Consider the following 19,622-nt stretch of genomic DNA (forward strand, 5'->3'; position numbering starts at 1 on the left):
TAGCCGCTATTCGTTTCACTGTACGATGACATCGCTCCGCTATGCCATTCCCGGCTGGAGCGTATGCACAACGGAATCGCAAGTGAACTCCCCATTTACATGCAAATGCTTGGAACATATTGCTGCAGAAAGCTGTGTCATTGTCTAAAAGGAGTTCATGCGGCGCGCCACGCTCGAGGAACACTGCCTCCAACTGATGAATCACGCTTGCCGAGTCCTGCCTTGCCAATTTCCTCCAAATGGAGAAACGCGATGGACCACAGTCTGTTAATGTTAAAAAATGGAAGGTGCCATAATGCGTAATATCCATTCCAATTCTCTGCCAATTCTCGTTAACTTCCAGCTTTCCCTTTTCCCACCTGACTGGCGCTGGGTCAATAGACTGACATTCCTCGCATTTCTGTATGACCGTTCTGACAGTTGCTTTTGTCGTGGTTGGACATCTTCTCCTGACAAAGTAGGTAGTGCGTCGCACCCCCGGATGTCCACTATCTTTGTGAATAGCCATGATTTGACTCTCATCCAACTCGTCTGTGTGGACCGCGCCTATCACTGGGTCAAGACCGTTTTTCTTTTTCATTGCCTCAAACCACCGCTGTGGCACTCGTGTCAGTCGGTCAGCAATGTTTCGTGCTGATGGAACCAGCGTCACATCCACTGTCAGCCCGTACTCTTTCACGAGCTCCTTAAGAGTGCTTAATCGCCTCCTAATAAGCATCTCGCTTGCTGCTTTGGTGCGTACTCGCGCCTTTCCAGTTAGCGTGTCCGAGACCCAATGGTATACGCAAACAGAATCTGTCTTTATGTGTAGCACCTTGCTCTGCCACTGGAGAGCCAAATTGATGCCTTTCAATACGGCATCCAGTTCAGCCAAGTTGATATGTTGAGAGTCATCTTCAGGTCGCAGCCAACATGCATCTTCCAGCACAGTTTCACACATCTCCAAGGCTGCCCCAATTGCTAGGGAGCTAGCATCGACCCATACATTCAGCTCTTTGCCGTCCACACACCAATTTCCCTGTGCCGGATCGTTCTGCTGTGCAGATTTTAAGGTTTCAAACATCATACGATGTAGTACGGCGTCCCTTGCTTCATCATCCCAGCCCTTCGTTACCGAACTTACTCTCCTTCTGAGAATTCCGCAAGCCACACGAAGCCAACCGCACACCGGAAAGTGCCCGACAAGTCGACCACACAGAGAAAAGATTGTTCGTCGCGTAATAATACTGGGAGCCTCCGGAATTGCATTTCCTCACTTCCACCGCAGTTCATTGCGTTCCATCCTGACTGCCAATCCCAGCACCCGTGCACCGTCCTTCAACTGCTCCGGGTTCTTGCACTCCAACCCGAACTGCGCGAGGTGTTCTCTCACACGGGTCGCGGGCACCACGTCTTCATTGACAAAAATGTCATCAATGTAAGCAGATGCTGCGCGGCTTATAACTTCTTCCTGAGATAGTACTTCGCTGACAATTGCTCTCATTATCAAGGGAGCCACATTCAAACCAAACCCCAGACGGGTCAGACAGTATTGTTTCCCATCGATTTCCACAGTCTGGTATGGTCACAGTGTCTCATGGACCCGGACTTGTAGGTATGCTCTTCTGAGGTCCAGTAGAGACACGTTAGCACCTTTTTGTCTCCACTCACGCAGCTTAGCCGCACAAACATCTGCGTTGGCCGTAAATGCGTCCACGTAATGATTTAGCTCCCGGTAGTCCATTACCGGGTGCACTTTGGCTTTGTTCTGCTGTATCACAGCCATCAGGGGAATTAGACCTTTGGGGGGTCCCAATTTATCCTCTGGGTATGGCACGAGCCAACCATTATCTATCCAGGTGTGGAGCTCCTGCGTGTATTCTTCACGAATTTCTGCTGGCACTGGGTACTCTGACACTCGATTATGCAGCCTTTCAGGGGGGTGGTCCACAGACCATTTCCACGATGCGGTCCACGTTCGGTTTTGATGGTCAAAGGTAGCAGTGAAATCTGGTTCATCGATAGAAATGGCTGCGCATTTAATACTTTTCCTGGCGCCCAGCCGCACTGATCCTGTAGGCTTGACAACGACACCTCCTAGAGCTTTTATGGCGTCGATCCCTAGAAGCAAGTAAAATCCCAGTGGCTTGCCATGCACCACCAACATATCGACTCTGGCAGACACACCTTCATCAGTGGATACAGAGACCGTTCCAACACCGCAGCACGCATGGGACATTCCACCAATTGTGTTGACATTTACGTTTGTTTTTCTCCAAGACCGGCACCGGTCTGCATGTAAAATTGTCCTGGAGCATCCTGTATCAATAAGCGCCAAACATCGCGTCCCGTCAACATGGATGCTTATCACCGGGAGCGTCGTGTTCACATCTTGGTTGGGAAGGAGACTGGCGCTTATGCGTCCTCCCCTTACTCGTTTCCCGAGCAGTTCCGAGCCCAGTGTCCACTCTCACCGCAACGGTAACACCGTGTTCCACGTTTTCGACAGTCCCTTGCAAGGTGGCCTTTAACATTGCATTTGAAACAGGTCACGTTAACAGGATTATTCTGGGCCCTGTTGTTGGGTGAGCGTGTGGCCGCAACCACATCCTGATTTTGTTCGCCAGTCGTCGTCAAAATTCTCGCTCTCGACATTAGCTCCCCCATGGTCAGGGCTTTGATGTTCGGCACCTGTTGAAGAGCAATTGAGATGGTGTCAGGGAATCCAGTGACAAAAATTAATTTTGTGAGTCTCTCTGAGCTTTCTCCTGTGAATCCGGCCAATCCAACCAACTGCCTGATCTTGTTGGCGTACACATCCACACGTTCACCAGCCCATCTAACCATGGTTATTTTTCTATATGCTGCAAACGCGTCATCAGTAAATGCCTCCTTTAATCGAGCCTCAATCTGGTCTATTTTCTTTTGATCGTCCTCCTCCATTTCCATGTAGAGGGCCAGCGCATCGCCTTCCAGGTATAAAGGTAGCAGACTCGCTACGTCATCCACCTGCTGAAGTTGTGCGACAAGTCTCACTTTTTTCAGCCACGCTACAACGTCTCCCTCGCCAGAGAACGGGTTGATAATATCACTGCTTATCCGCACCTTTGCCATATTCGGGCCGAAATAGCTTGAAACAAAAATGTAGTAGGCAAAAAAAAAAAAAAATAAATAAATGTTCTGTCAGCAACAGTACAACTTCAAAATAGTCAATATCGCCCACCTCCAGAAGAGAGGGAATTCCTGTCCGTGATAACCGTGGTAAAAGAAGACACACTCCAATCGCCAGAAACACCCACACACACAGTTTGCAGGACACTGCCGACTCGTCTCTAGCCTCCTGCTTTTATAGTGGCCGGGAATTATCCATTTGCATAATCACATGAGACAGAAACGTGATTTTCCGAGAGTTGCATGGGGTAAATGCTAATAAAAACCCCCGGACGCCATCTTGGAATTCTCTTTTTCCCCCCAACTGGTGACACAACAGACGTACCCGAGGTAAGCTCTTTTTCCCCTCATTTTAGTTATTGCTACTTCTGCTACAAAACATAATCGTAAAATACTGTATTCCAACACTGAGCGCTTTGCTTTAGACCACACAGTGATTTGTTAAGCCTCCACACGCAATTTTTATTTTTCATTATGAATCCCTCTGTATCGCCATACTGTGGAAATTATCTTCCACCATCTTTCTTTCCTTTTTTCTTTCCTTCTTTCTCCTGTTTCGGTTCTTCCTTCCTTTCTTCTTTTCCTGCCCCCTTCCCTAGCTCCCCTTTTTTATGTCACCTGACACCCTTATGCCCGTTGATTGGATAAGACGTGTTCGTGCTAAATTGAAGCTCGTGTGTGATATTTTTGAGTTAATTCGTCAGTTGTGGAGAAGGCGTCGTCGAGACAACAACTATCGAAAATATTCCCTTACGGTCTCGGATAAAAGGGGACGCCTGGAAATTTACTAAGGCATTGAATAACTATGTCTTGACGAGACATTAAAGTCGTTGAAAAAAAAGAACCAAGAGAAGAAAATTCGCCGCTGAAAGTTTTCTAAGACACTTGAAAACTGAATATGATTATCGAGAAAGGACAATTGAACTTTTGAGAAGAAAATTCGCCGCTGAAAGTTTTCCAAGACATTTGAAAACTGAATATAATTATCGAGATAAAGATAATTGAAATTTTGAAAAGAAAATTCGCCGCTGGGAAGTTTTGAAGATACATACTTGAAAACTCAAAAATATTCTGCCTCTATGGACTTTTAACCCTTGCTAAAAGGACTACGGAAACAAATTTCTAGGAAAGGGACTGACAAAAAGAACTTTTTAAACAACACAAACTCAGAAAATAAAAGCCCCAAAAAACGAACTTTCTAAATGTTCCATTCGAAAAAGGGCGCCCAGAAGCTTCCAGTAAGTGCTCCCCTCCTTTTTTTCTTTCTTCCTTCCTCCTTCTCTATCTCTCATTCCTTCTCTTTCCCTTCACTCTCCCCCCTTTCGGTTACTACTACAAGATTGCTTGTAAGCCAGATGGACATTTTTGGCAATCCATAGAGGTCACGAACCTTTCCTTTTGATATCATATTTAATAAATTCTGTTTCTCCTATTTTTCTCATTTTGTTTGTTTTCTTCCTTAGGTTTCAGAGTTTAGTAGTAACGACGAATTGATTAAGAAGAATTACCTTCAACGGGAAGAAATGGATAATAAAATTTCTTCATTGTGCCAAAAATTGGTACTCATAGAGTTAATAACTCTGCCAGTTTAGTAAGCTACTCTCTGCTAAACTGGTCTGGGCTTTATTTGGTGACCGTGGCTGCCGTCCGTTGCGTAGATAGTACCCCCTCCCTCCTTCCTTCTTCTTTGTTTCTGCGTCGGCCATCTTGGCTTCTTGTTCCTTTGTTTTACAGGCATTTTTGGCGCCAAGAAGGGTTGTTGGTGACTCGCGCGCCAAGAGGGAAGTGGTTTAGCATTTAGCCGTTGATAGGTTAGAAGGGACGGGGTTTAGTATTCTAAAATGACTACCTCTCCCACTACCTCAATGTTACTTGAAAAAAGAAAGATTATTAGAGACAAAATCTTAACTGTGTTTGAGTTCTTAGACTCGTTAGATGAAATAAACGAAGCAGGTTATACGTTGTATAAAAAGCAGATAGATGATTACACTGCTTCAGTGGATTTATTAGATGAGCAAATTATTAATGCTTATTTAATTGAGGGAACAGACGATAAGGTAGCAGTGTCAGAAATTTCGTGAAAATAGTGAATAATTCCACCCCATCTTTCCAAGCTTATAACTCCTCGAAAAATGTAATTCAAGCCCTAATTTTTTTTCAATTAAAGGAGCAAGGACCAAGGTTTTATTAAAAAAAAAACAAAAAAAAATGTGTTTTTTTTAAAAAAAAGGTTTTAAACTTCGGACTTTACAGGTAAATTTCTAAAAAAGCGATTTTTTTTTGTTTTAAATTTGAATATATTATTTATTGACCTTTTCTCTTCAATTTGTGATATATAAAACTCTCCGACATAATTAATTATTTACTTTTTAATAGACATTTCAAAATGAGAGGCGTGAATTATTCGACCCCCTGTCTTTCCAAGCTTATAACTCATCGAAAAATGTAATTCAAGCCCTAATTATTTTTTCAATTTAAGGAGCAAGGACCAAGGTTTCATTAAAAAAAAGACAAAAAAAAAAGACAAAAAAAAACAATCTGTTCTTATAAAATAAGGTTTTAAACTTCGGACTTTACAGGTAAATTTCTAAAAAAGCGATTTTTTTTTTGTTTTAAATTTGAATATATTATTTATTGACCTTTTCTCTTCAATTTGTGATATATAAAACTCCCCGACATAAATTAATTATTTACTTTTTAATAGACATTTCAAAATGGGTGACACTTGGGGGGGCGTGAATTAAAAAAAATACGTTTGTCTAAAATATTATATTCGGTTTATTGGAAAGAACATAAAATTTCACATTGACCCTGAAAATATTGTAAAAATAGAATCAATAGAAAAATTTTGATAGATTTTTAAAGTTTAAAAATTGAAAAATATTGAGTTCGGAAAATTCATTACTGTTTAAAAAAAAATATTTCTATTACTTTTAAAACAACTGTAATAGTTTATTTTAGAAGTATAATCCATAAAGAAAATAAATAACCCACTTTTAACGGAGAAATTACGAGATTTTTATATTGTATTCGCAGTTTCGTGTTAGGGGTGTCAAAAATTCCTACAAAAATTCTGATACTGTTAACGATGAGGAGATAAGGTCATTTAATAAGGATTGCGCTCTTCATCGATTGAAGGTTTTGGAAAAATTGTCAAGACTCAAGCCTTCGGTAGAAGTAAAGGATAGTGCAAATCACAAGGCCTCACTTATTAAGGAAAAACGCCTGGCGATAACGCCCAAAATTGAATGTCCCAAGTTTAGTGAAAAGGATTTAGAAAACGATGAATTAACCTTCCTTAATTTTCAGCGGGAATTCGAGAATAGCGTAGTGGACTTAGAAAATGACGCCCTGAGGTTAGTTGTGCTGAAAAACCATTTGTCTGGCTACGCCTTTCAACTGGTGCGGCACCTCTCTATATCTGAGGAAAACTATCGCATAGCCACCGACATTCTCGCGTCGGAATTTCTAGATAAGGACAACATTGTGGATTCAGTTTTTTTCATATTTTAGGCATAGAGAAGTTAAGCAACCACTTAGCAGCAAAGAAGTTCTTGGATTCTGTTAAGGATCAGGTACACGAATTAAATAGTTCCTTTGGTTTAAATTTCTTGGAGATGAACTCTCCCGGAAACAAGTTATTAAGTCACATTGGTTTTAGTAAGCTGCCCACTCTTTTTAGGTCTGAGTTAATTCATAAAATAGGAAATAATTACCCTACCCTGGAAGACATACTAGACCACAGTTCGGAAATATTTCGAACGATTGAGTTTTGTAGAAATAAGGAAACATATCCTTGGAAGGTGGCTAATAGGGGAAGTCGGGGTAAGTTGGGCATAGGGGTAAGTTGAGCCACCCCCTTTTAACCACAATTGACTAAGCCAATCCAAGTTTGTATGCAATCTATAAACAACTGATCACGTGACTTTAACCTCCACCATTTTGTTTTGTTGAACCAATATCGGAGGTTTATACAGTAAAAGAAAATCAGATTTCGTGCCAAAAAAGTAAAATAAAGCGTTACAGAGGTGAGTGCATGTTTCTTGTGTGTAGTAATAGTTTGATTAGATATAATATGTGGTAGTTGTTTGTTCAATTACTTGCCTTCATACCTGTAAAAGATTTTTACATTCACCACACATGAGATGCATGCATTTGAACAGACAATTCAATGAGGTCAGACTGGGGTAAGTTGAGCCAATGCTAATGATGTAAGTTGTGCCACTGGCTCAATTTGCCCCATATGTCTTTTTACACGTTTTCAAGAAACAGATGAATGTGCAACCACATCAGTAGGCCTGTTATAGAGTGAATTCAAAATGCATGTTGTATAAGTTACATGCTCTACTTGTATAAGAATTAGATCTATGGGTTACCTGGTAAATGTTTAAGATGTGTAAGCCGTGCTTGGATAGGAATTTGCATGCTGTACAGGCGCTTTGTTATTCTAATAATAATAATTATTTTTATTATTACTATTATCATTATTATTTTTAACATTATTATTATTATCATTGTAGAATCAAGAATGCACTTATCTCCCCTCTCCACCATTATGGACTAGCCTACAATTAGTCAGGCATGGTGGATTATTCCATTTGGAGGCGCCTGATTGGCTAAACGTGCCAGGAGAGGCAGGTGCCTCTCTACAAATGCCAGCTCTTCTGGCATTCATTGTTCAATGTTCCAGACTTATGCCAGGAACTCCTCTGAATCAACTAGTTCAATCTAGTAATATTCTACATCATTATCGGATTTATTGTGTTAACTTCATTTTTCTTTTTTGTGTGCTTCACAGAAAAAAAGCCCAGCAGACATGCGCCACTACGTGCGAAAGACAAATCGTGGACAGACTCCTACATACGTTATGGAACGGGCTGCTGCCGCTGTTACTGGAGGTCAGAGTGTGAGGAGTGCTGCAAAGGACTTTAACATTGATCGAATGACACTGAAGCGGTACATGGACAAGCAAGACAGTCAACCAGCAGGGACTGCTTACACACCTGTTTCCTTACGGCAATTGGTTTTTAGTCCTGAAATGGAAAGGGATTTGGCTGACCACGTGAAACAATTGTCAGACATGTTTCATGGTTTGTCATTGAGAAGATGTCGCACACTGGCATATGAGTTTGCTAAAAAAACTGTCTCAATCTGCCACCAAGTTGGGATCGTGAGAAAAAAGCAGGACATGATTGATGGTTAGGCTTCAAGAAGCGCTGAAACCTGGCAATTAGAGTGACAGAAGCAACATCTTTTAGGCGTGCCACAGCCTTCAACCGCCCAGTTGTTGATAAATTTTTCAACAACTTGAGTCAGATAATGGACAAGTACAAGTTCTCACCAAGTGACATTTACAACACTGATGAGACTGGGTGCACCACATTTCAAAACCCTGGAGCCGTTGTCACAGAAAAAGGAAAGAAACAAGTTGGTTCAATCACCTCCGCTGAACGCGGGGAATTGGTAACGGTGGTGTACACTGTGAGTGCAATTGGATCAGTCGTGCCTCCTCTGTTCATCTTTCCCAGAGTCCACTACAGAGATCACTTCATCAGAGGTGGACCAACACAGTGCATAGGGAGGGCAACACGAAGTGGCTGGATGAATGAAGAGGTGTTTGTGAAATATTTAAATCACATCATCAAGCACACCAGATGCTCACCAGGAAAGAAAATCCTCTTAACCCTCGACAACCATGACACACACATTTCTTTGAATGTTGTGAACACAGCAAGATCTCATGGCGTTGTCTTACTGACCATTCCACCACACACTTCCCATCGTCTCCAGCCGCTCGACCGTTCAGTGTATGGACCCTTCAAAACAGCGTACAACAGAGCCATGGATGGGTGGCTACGATCCAATCCAGGGAAAACAGTAACAATATATGAAATCCCAGCTCTAGTGAACCAAGCCCAGATGATTGCCATGACACCATTGAACATTGCTGCTGGATTCCAAGCCTCGGGCATTCATCAACTTAACCGGGACATCTTTAGTGAAATTGACTTTTCCCCTTCTCTTCCAACTGACCGTGAGCAAAATGTGGGTGCAGAAAGCCTTGAGGCAAATTCTACTGTGGAAGATGCAGGACCATCAGGTGAGGTTCCTGGAGCAGTCTTGCCCATGCACAGTGATGATGTCCGACCACAAAAACAGCAAGATGATTATCTTATGCAAGCATCCGCATCTGGGTCTTGTGTTTCATCTAGCTCACATGATGTCATGCATCGTCCATATATTTCACCATCTGTAATTCAACCATTTCCGAAAGCCCCACCAAGAAAGGCAAGAAGAGGTGGTCACAAAAAGGGCAGCTCAAAGATTTTGACTGGCAGCCCTGAACGACAGAAGCTGATAGTCCTTTCTGAAAAAAGAAAGAGGAGCCTATTAACAAAAACAAAGCAGTGTTTGTTCAATGCTGGTGGGAAAAAGTCATGTACCCCGAGATCTAAAACCCCATGTTCAAGTGACACTGATGATTCAGATTTTGAATTTGATGATGTGTCATCAGATAGTGATGGTGATATTGATCTGGATAGCCCAATAATCGAAGGTGACTTTGTGGTTGTCAAATGTGCTGGCAAATCACGAACTGTGAACTATATTGCCCGGGTTGACACTCTCAACGGGGGGGGACTTTGAGTTTGAAGGTGTTTTCCTTCAAAAAGTTGCTGGGAAGGTAGGAACGGACAAGCCTGTGTTTGTTCCAAACCCAAAGGACGCAGCGGGTTTCAATACAGAAGATGTTGTTTACAAGCTGCCACAGCCAAATAGTGTTGGCAGTTCTGTCCGTTGTTCTAGCCAGCTCGTTTTCAGCTGTGACTTGTCACAGTGGCAACTTCATTAACTTACTTTCAGATATATGTTTCAAATTTTGTGCTGGTTCATTCGCTGTAATTAACATTTCTACTTCATTATTATAATTTGTTTTATAACCACAGCAACAATTTTGGGCTTGTTCTTTCTTTATTTGCAACACATTTTTGCGTGGCACAACTTACCCCCGTGTGGCACAACTTACCCCAGAGGTTGGATCAACTTGCCCCATGGTCGGGGCAAGTTGAGCCATTTGATATGCATTTTTGTAAAGCACATGGTCGGTTTAGGTGTACTAGCAGAAAACTGCAACTTGTTTCAAAATGTTCCCAAATAAAAGAATTTTATAATAATACACTCATCTTTGCAAAATAATTAGTCGTTTGGGTTCTGAAGAGCCAAAATGGAAAATTGGCTCAACTTACCCCGACTTCCCCTATACCTAAGAAAACATTTTCTCCTAGGTTCATGGGTTCGTCAGATGCTAAAACACCTTCCACGCTGGAAAACTTTCATATCCAGTCTACTAAGATTGGATTTAAGTGTAATTTTTGTAGAACCAACAACCATAACGGTTATTCCTGCAAGTTTTTTCCTTCTCATGCTGATCGGTTGAGGAGGTGTAAGGAGATTGGCTTATGTAGAAAGTGCTCGAGCCCTTCTCATACAGACGAGTCTTGTCTTTGCAAGGGTAAGGAGTATGGAATGTGCTGGCTATGTAATAAGAGGGGCCACTGTAGAGTGTTGTGTCCTTCTGTTGGGGGTGAATCTACTGCTTCTAATGCTTGTTGGCACTTGAATAGCTCTTCGTTGCTGCCTGTTGTTGAGGTTGCCATCAACAATGGATCTGGTGAAAGTGCATCTTTCAACTGCCTTATCGACACTGGTAGTGAGCGATCCTATTTTTCTGGAAAATGTTGGATGCTTTTTCTGATATTGATACTCCCATGAGAGATCATAAGTTTCTGATTAAGACCTTTTTCGGAAAAGAAATTAAACACTTGAAGGAAGTTAATCTTCAAGTGAGGTTTCCAAATTCCTGCCATTCTGTGTTGTTCTTGGTGGATGATGATATGGACCTTTCGTTTCGTGTTCACGGATTGAATTCTGTGGTAGAAGACCTTAAGAAACATCAGGTCAAATTGGCCGCTAATTTCTCGGAGTTGAGAGATGACACATTACCTGTATATGATTTACTGGGCGTGGAGGTGCTTAGTTTTTTGGGACCCATGAATTTAAAGGAGTTTAGAGAGGGCCTTGTGTGGGAATTGCCCCAAGGAATGGTTTTGTTTGGTGATCTGGCGGATTTTGGGTCTCCTCCTCCCAAAGACCAGGCAAAGGGGTTGGAATTGAATTATGCTCAAGTCGTCAAAGAACACTCTGTGTGTAACCTCACTCATGTATATTTTGTGTTGAACCCCAAGTCTGTGTACACTGATCCGTTTAGTTGTTTTGAGGCGTCTACTGTTGAGAGAACTGTGGAAAAATGCTTAGTTTGGAAACCATAGTTGAGGAAGACTTCAGTGATTTTGATAAGAATATGATTGAGTCCTTTCGCTCCTCCATTCGCTTCATAGATAACTGTTACTATATCAGTTTGCCTTGGAATGAAGAAAAATTAAAGTCGGTGCCTGCTAATCATCAGGTGTCTTTGTCAGTTTTGAATCGTGTATCAAAGAAGCTGACGGAACAGGGTTTGTACGAAGATTATTGTCAAGTCTTCTTAAACCAAGAAAAGGAAAGAATAATTGAAAGGATTGTGGTTGCTCCTTCCGATTTTAACAAATATGTATGGATTCCTCATCGACCGGTGTTAAAACAGGAGTTACAGTGCACCACCAAGATTAGACCGGTCTTCAATTGTTCCTTGACAACCGGTGGGAAACCTTCTTTAAATGACTGCGCTTATTCTGGTGTCAATATGTACACTGACATGCTGGATTTGCTTTTGCGATTTTGGATGGACCAATATGTTCTACTGGCCGATATTCGGAAGGCCTTTTTAATGATTCCTTTGAATGACGAACGTGACAGAAATAGATTCTGCTTCTTTTTAAGATTGAGTGATGAGTTGATCTGCTTTAGATACAACACTCTTATATTTGGCTTTGTATCCAGTCCTTTCATACTGAGCTACATGGTTCGATATCATGTGGAGAAATACCCACCTGGTCCTTGCAGGGAGATGCTTTTGGGCCACTTCTATGTGGACAACTTGGTGAAAAGTCATAATTCTGCTGAAGTTCTGATGCAGCTGTATTTGGAGGCTGTTTCTGTCATGGGGGAAGGTGGATTTTCCTTGATGAATTGCTGTAGCAAATATGAAGTGCTTGCTAAGCGAATGTTGCGGGATAACAGTCTCTCCTCCAATAGTTCTGACACTGAGAATGTATTGGGCTATTTATATAACCCCTCCTCTGACAAAATGCGAGCAGGTTCTTGCATTGAAGGAAGATCAGTATCCTCTAAGAGGGATATTTTGTCTGTAAATTCCTCTGTTTTTGACCCCCTTGGCTTAATGCTCCCTGTTACTATTAAAGGTAGGATCCTTCTTAGTAAATTGTGGAAGTTGAAAGTATCCTGGGACCAGCCGGTCCCACCCGACGTTATGGTTGACTGGGAGAGGTTGTATAAGGATCTGGTACGTATCGGGGAGCTTGAATTCGACCGTTACTCCGTGGCTTCCGATTCTTCAACCACGTTGATAGTGTTTTGTGATGCCTCGAAGCTGGCCTGTGGAATCGCGGTATATTTACATCAGCATGGAGAAGCCAGACTGATATTCGCTAAAGCCAGGGTTGTTCCCTCTGTTAAGAGAACCTTACCCGCCTTGGAGCTGTTAGCGGTATATTTATGCATGAAGCACATTTCTGTTCTGGTGAAAATACTCCTTTTGGAAGTGCTCAGTTCTGTGATTATCGCTGTAAATGCACAGGTAGTACTATCCTGGGTTTTATCTGACAATGTCAATACAAAATGTCAATTCACTCGTAACCGGTTAAAAGATGTAAAAGCGATGGTAAAAAATCTTAGTGATAAAGGTTTGACAGTGAAGTTTAAGTATGTGAAGACTGATGACAATCCTGCTGACTTTGTCACGAGGGGTATGTCCCTGAAAAATTTTAAATGGTTTTTACTTGTTGGTTATTCGGGCCTGAATGGTTGAGAGGAGATACCTTGATCTGGCCTAGTTATGACCTGAATTGTCTTAATCCGGCTAGCCAAATGTTGATCAGTACAGTTACTGGTTGTGAACCTGTCATTCAGGGCAGTTATATAATTGAAGTAGAGAAATTCTCTTCGCTGAAGAAGCTCATTGGAGTTTTGACTGCAGTTTTCTGATTTATATAAAAAATGAGAGGTATTGTTCTCGACTCTGGTATTAAGGCGAGATTGTACTTGCTCAGAATGACACAAGGACTGTTCCTTTCTAAGGAAAAGGATTATTTGTCTAAGTCTGATGGCGGTGAAGCCCCCCCCTTTGGTTTCTAAATTTAATTTATTTTTGGACGATGAAGGATTGATTCGCTCACGAGGTAGAATTGGTAAATCTACTTATTTTTCTGATGCAGTCCTTCATCCTATTCTGCTTCCCAAGTCTTGTCATGTTACAAGTTTAATAATCATGGATTGTCATTTGAAGTGTAAGCATCTGGGAATTGCTGCTACGCTTAGCAAATTCAGAATGTTGGGATTTTGGATACCCAAAGCTAGACAGGCTATTAAAACGGTGATATCTCGTGTCATTTGCAAAAAATATAACACTCTTTCCTTTAGATATCCCAAGGTTACAAATTTGCCTAAGCATCGGGTTAATTTAGTTAAGCCGTTCTTGCACACCGGGATCGATTTTACTGGCAATTTGTGGGTGCATGAAGGTGATGAAACTAAAAAGATGTATATTTTAATCTTCACCTGTTTTAGTGTGCGAGCTATACACTTGGAACTGTTACCTGATATGACCACTCAGTCTGTGGTTTTGGCATTTGTGAGATTTTTCAATTTTTATAGAGTCCCTTCTCACATTTATTCGGATAATGCAAGGTCCTTTGTGGCGGGTTGTGACCTTGTTAAACAGGTTTATTTGTCTGACGAATTTAGAGGGACAGTTGATGCCCATCTTATCAAACACCAAACGATATCTTTATATTCTGCTTGGTACGGTGCTGTGTGGGAAAGATTAATTCGAGTTGTAAAAAGTTGTCTTTTCAAGGTTATAGGACGTAGGAAGTTAAGTTATTTTCAACTTTTGACGGTTCTGTCAGATGTGTTAACGATCGGGCCTTGACCTATCGTTGCTCTGGTGATTCTGGCTTGGAGGTGATTACTCCTAATGCCTTTGTGCATCCCTTCCATAAAAACTCTGTGTTTTTGTCCTTAGAAGAAGATTGTTTCCAGGATAACCCCCCTAGCAAACAAGATCTTATTGAGAGTCTGGGATGTAGAGATGAATTCTTGAATCGTTTTGAAAGGCTATGGTATGAACAATATCTCTTGGGTCTGAGAGAGTTGTCGCAAGATCTTTACCAATCTGATTTTGAAAATATGATTAAGCTGGGTGATGTCGTTTTGATAAAAAAAACCCTATGAAGCCTCGTCCTTATTGGTCCTTGGGAAGGGTGGTTAATCTAACTTCTGGATCGGATAGCTTAGTTCGGTCAGCTTTAATCAGAAGGAGTGATGGCAGCACTCAGGAACATTCCTTAAAGAACTTGTGTCCTTTAGAACTTTCCATAACTCACTCTCACCAAGCTTCTAACGATGGAGAGGGCAATTCTCTGAGCTCGGGGACTAGTCAGGACAGGGAAAACTTTCGGTCTAGAAATCCAGAATACGTTTGGTATTAGATTGTTGTTTGAGGATTTTTTTCTTTTTGTCTTTTTTCTTTTTAGGGAGAGTGTGGAAATTATGTTCCACCATCTTTCTTTCCTTTTTTCTTTCCTTCTTTCTCCTGTTTCGGTTCTTCCTTCCTTTCTTCTTAACCCTTTTCCTGCCCCCTTCCCTAGCTTCCCCTTTTTTATGTCACCTGACACCCTTATGCCCATTGATTGGATGAGACGTTTTTGTGCTAAATTGAAGCTCGTGTGTGATATTTTTTAGTTAATTCGTCAGTTGTGGAGTAGGCGTTGTCGAGACAACAACTATCGAAAATATTCCCTTACGGTCTCGGATAAAAGGGGACGCCTGGAAATTTACTAAGGCGTTGAACAACTCTGTCTTGACGAGACATTAAAGTCGTTGAAAAAAAAGAATCAAGAGAAGAAAATTCGCCGCTGAAAGTTTTCTAAGACAGTTGAAAACTGAATATAATTATCGAGAAAGGATAATTGAACTTTTGAGAAGAAAATTCGCCGCTGAAAGTTTTCCAAGGCACTTGAAAACTGAATATAATTATCGAGATAAAGATAATTGAAGTTTTGAAAAGAAAATTCGCCGCTGGGAAGTTTCGAAGATACTTGAAAACTCCAAAATATTCTGCCTCCATGGACTTTTAACCCTTGCTAAAAGGACTACGGAAACGAATTTCCAGGAAAGGGACTGACAAAAAGAACTTTTTAAACAACACAAACTCAGAAAATAAAAGCCCCAAAAAACGAACTTTCTAAATGTTCCATTCGAAAAAGGGCGCCCAGAAGCTTCCAGTAAGTGCTCCCCTCCTTTTTCCTTTTTTTTCTTTCTTTCTTCCTCCTTCTCTATCTCTCTTTCCTTCTCTTTCCCTTTACTCTCTCCCCTTTTGGTTACTACTACAAGATTGCTTGTAAGCCAGATGGACATTTTTGGCGGCCCATAGAGGTCACGAACCTTTCCTTTTGATATCATATTTAATAAATTCTATTTCTCCTATTTTTCTCTTTTTGTTTGTTTTCTTCCTTAGGTTTCAGAGTTTAGTAGTAACGACGAATTGATTAAGAAGAATTACCTTCCATGGGAAGAAGTGGATAATAAAATTTCTTCAATACTGCACACAATAAGTAATATAAAAATTGTGATCCGAAATAAGTAGATAATGCCTAGGATAATGGATTTACAAATAAAACATATAATTGTCTTTGACCTTCACCACTCGCTTATTATAATTATTGCTAATACTAGGAGAAATCTTTTCTGTGGTATATGGACGTGGCTTCCCAGACAATTATGTCAGGCTAGTGTGCTCTTCCATGTGGACGCTGACTCTTTAAATCCTTTTTTCTGAATCACGCGTCTCATTAACCCATTCATGTAAAAGAAACACGTGTCTCTGGATATCTAACAGAATAAAGACATTTAATAGAAATGAAAAGACAAATTCCATTAAAATATAACTGCTACATATGAATTTGTTAATTTTTAATTTTAGTTTATGTTTCTTCTTTTAATACAATTGTTTAGATTTTCTAATTATTATTTTATAATCGTATTTATATTTCGATCTGCGCATATGAGAATTGCCAATTTCACAATTACGTTGTCATATCCTTGGTGGTACTGGTGACACTGACACTCTCTTGAACCTGATAGCAACTAAGACGGTAAGATGCAAAGACATCCACCCTTGAAAAGAATGATGCAATACCCGGAAGTAAAGACCATACATCATTATGTAAAGCGAGATGATAACGGCCACTGTACAAAAATGATCAAGAATGTAAGTTTTCGGATGACAAAATAATGGTTTAGACGCTTGACAACGCCTCCATATATTTATATACGTTCAAAACACAAGCATACAAAACATGTAAAACAAAGAAATAACTCGGTTGCAAAATATAAAATAATAAAACAATTTTGTCGACAAAAACGAAGATCGGATTTTGTACACATGTCAATTACACCAGCACTATCAGACACAACTTCAATTTCTAAAAAAAATCCAGCTTTATAAAAAATGTCGCTGCAAAGTCATAATATGTTCCATTACACACAAAGCCTGGTTGGCACTCTTAGCAGTTCTTCAAAACAAGTAGCTATTAAGGTTAAAGGCAATAAACTCAACTACACTCTGTAAGATCGATTCAGTGTTTGTGATGATAGCTTCCTTACATGAACAAATAATATAATCCGAGAATAAGCTAAATACGTGAGTTGTTGATATGCATATCATAGCAGAAAGATTACGCACAGTATATAGTAGGATTAAAAATAGGGGAGCGATAATCTGGCTGCAAAAAAATAGATAAAAATCACACAATAAGTTTATCAACATAAAGAATACATAATAATATATAGAATACATAATAATATATAGAATACATAAAGGGAAACATGAGAAAGTCAAAGTAAAAAGAAAAATAAATCCACATTTAAAAGTAAAAAAAATGTTAATGCATTAAACCTACATTTTTCTAAATTCGCCTTGGTTTTATTTAGTATGTTTGTCCCGTACTTATATACCCAACAATAAATAATATATAATAAAACTCTGACGACTCGTGGCTAACATTTGTGGGAGTACTGATTCAGAAAAAAAAAATCCGGTATTTATGTATTTTTGGAACCGTGCTGATATAATAACATTATTATTTTGAAAGCCATTCTTTACAATGGAAGGGGGTTCTTTCGTAACTATTCTGGGCTTCCATCTAGCAATTTAATAAAAATAGATATCGTGAAACTTAGATTTATTCTGTAAAAAAAACTATTTAGAAGTTTCAAAAGATTCAGGCTTAGCTTTGTCCCCTTTACTCATTGCCCCCCCCCCCCTCCTCGAGCTGAACCCGCTGAACTACTTCCTTTGGTCATATGTCCCATGCTTTAAGTGCGTAGGGTCCTTGCTGATTAATCGGAAAGATTCCAGTTTCATTTTAACCGCATTTGCAGGCAGTATGACTTCATTAACGTAGATGTCATTAATGTAAGCTGAAGTAGCTTTCACTGTGGTTTCATCTTGCATCAAAACAGTTTTAATGATATTAATGTCATTATTAAGGTGCTATGTTTAGGCCAAAACATAAGCGTGTCAAACAGTATCGTTTTCCCTTGATTATGACTGTCTGAAATGGCCACATTGACTCATCGGCCCGTATCTGTAGGTAGGCTTTCTTCAAATCTAGCAGTGTTACATTACTCCCTTTCTGACGCCACTCTCCTAGTTTAACAGCGCACACATCTGCATTCCCGGTAAATGCATCAACATGCTGATTCATTTCTCGATAATCCATCATCAGTCGAATTGTGTGTTTAGTCGGTTGCTCAATAGTCATAAGCGGAATTAATCCTTTTGGTGGTCCTAGACGTTATTTTGGGTATGGTATTAACTAACCGTTATCAATCCACGTCTGAAGTTCTTCTTCAGATGCAGCCCGATTCTTAGTTGTAACGGCATACTCTGGAATGGTATTGCATAACCGATCTGGTGATTCGATATTGGTAAATTTCCACATCGCAGTCCAGGCCCTTTCTTTGTTATCAAACATAGCAGAGAACTCCTTTTCCTCAATAGACAAAGCTGCACAGATTTCTTCCCCTCTACCAAGCGATATACCCCCGCCTGCTCTAATCATGACACATCCTAGAGCTCTTATTGCGTCAATTCCAAGTAATAAGTTGAATCCAATAATAAATAATAATGGATAAACATTCATCGTACAACTTGGACTCTGGCACTTTTAGCAAAATCGTTAGGGCCCCCACATTTATAGCAGACAGGGATTTCATGCATAGCGTTAGCTGGGAGGGAATCTATATTGTCTCCATAGGTTTAGATGTTGCATGATTAGTGCCGGCTGCTGCTGCAATTGGTTCTGGTTTCTTAAGGATGTTTCGCGTTTCGGCCAATAACTCGTCTGTTGTTAATCTGTCAATATGTGACGACGCTTGCAAAAGTCTACTGACATAAGGATCAGCCCAGCAAAAATGACACAGCTTAACATTTTGTCGTTGACACCACTAAACAATGCTGATAACTTCCGTAAACCAGCTAAGTAAACGCCACCGTTTCATTGGGATATAGACGCCGGGTAGTGAACTGTTGCCATGCAACAAAAGGATCTGTACCAAATGCTGTAAATAAGCTCTAGGAGTGTCAGAAGTCGCCATTAAAAAGGAGTGATTAATTAGACTCGCTACCTTTCGGATAATGTAATTTAAACTCTAATTTGTTTTCAATAAAAGGAGCAAAGACCAAAATTTTAAAATAATAAAAGGTTTAATCGAAAAATATACATTTTCTTTTAAAAATCGGTTTACTTTAAAAAGATTTCACGAAATTCAACAAATTTTATCTAAATCGAAATATAATAAATATATATAAATCAAAAAATCACTTACCTATATAAAATACTAATCAATGGGTGGTTCTATTTTTAATTTCTAAGAATTTGTCCATATTTATATTTTATATTCCGTGTACTTCTTAAATAAAACAATTTTAAAGCAACCATTGGAAAAAAATCGCCATTCTGTAAGCCAGTGTTAGCGAAGCGGTGTTTCCTTGCTTTCTTGCAGTTCTCAAATACGGATTGCTAACAGGGGATAATTAATTATTTCAAAAACGTAAAAACAACACATATGCGTGAGGCGTCGTGCCTTGTGTGTGAAACATGGGTCACCATACTTGCAAAATGATCATATTTAACTTATCAGTTTTTTGCCGGTTAAACACAATACACTCGACCAATTTTCCATTTTTTTAATTCTATAAGAAATACATGAGTTTTTGATTAAATATATTA

General features: G+C 40.1%; 2 protein-coding genes across 2 annotated transcripts; both read left to right on the forward strand.

Annotated features, from left to right (window-relative positions):
• Window positions 1-11,509: 11,509 nt before the first annotated feature.
• On the forward strand, window positions 11,510-13,135 carry LOC145270090 (uncharacterized). Its single transcript, XM_080125691.1, has one exon. The coding sequence runs from the start codon at window positions 11,510-11,512 to the stop codon at window positions 13,133-13,135; it is 1,626 nt and encodes a 541-aa protein (XP_079981817.1).
• A 459-nt stretch (window positions 13,136-13,594) lies between these two features.
• LOC145270091 (uncharacterized) lies at window positions 13,595-14,257 on the forward strand. Its single transcript, XM_080125692.1, has one exon. The coding sequence runs from the start codon at window positions 13,595-13,597 to the stop codon at window positions 14,255-14,257; it is 663 nt and encodes a 220-aa protein (XP_079981818.1).
• Window positions 14,258-19,622: the final 5,365 nt, after the last annotated feature.

This window comes from Euprymna scolopes, chromosome 46, assembly GCF_053919585.1.
Source record: "Euprymna scolopes isolate OS-2025 chromosome 46, ASM5391958v1, whole genome shotgun sequence".
Classification (NCBI taxonomy): domain Eukaryota; kingdom Metazoa; phylum Mollusca; class Cephalopoda; order Sepiida; family Sepiolidae; genus Euprymna; species Euprymna scolopes.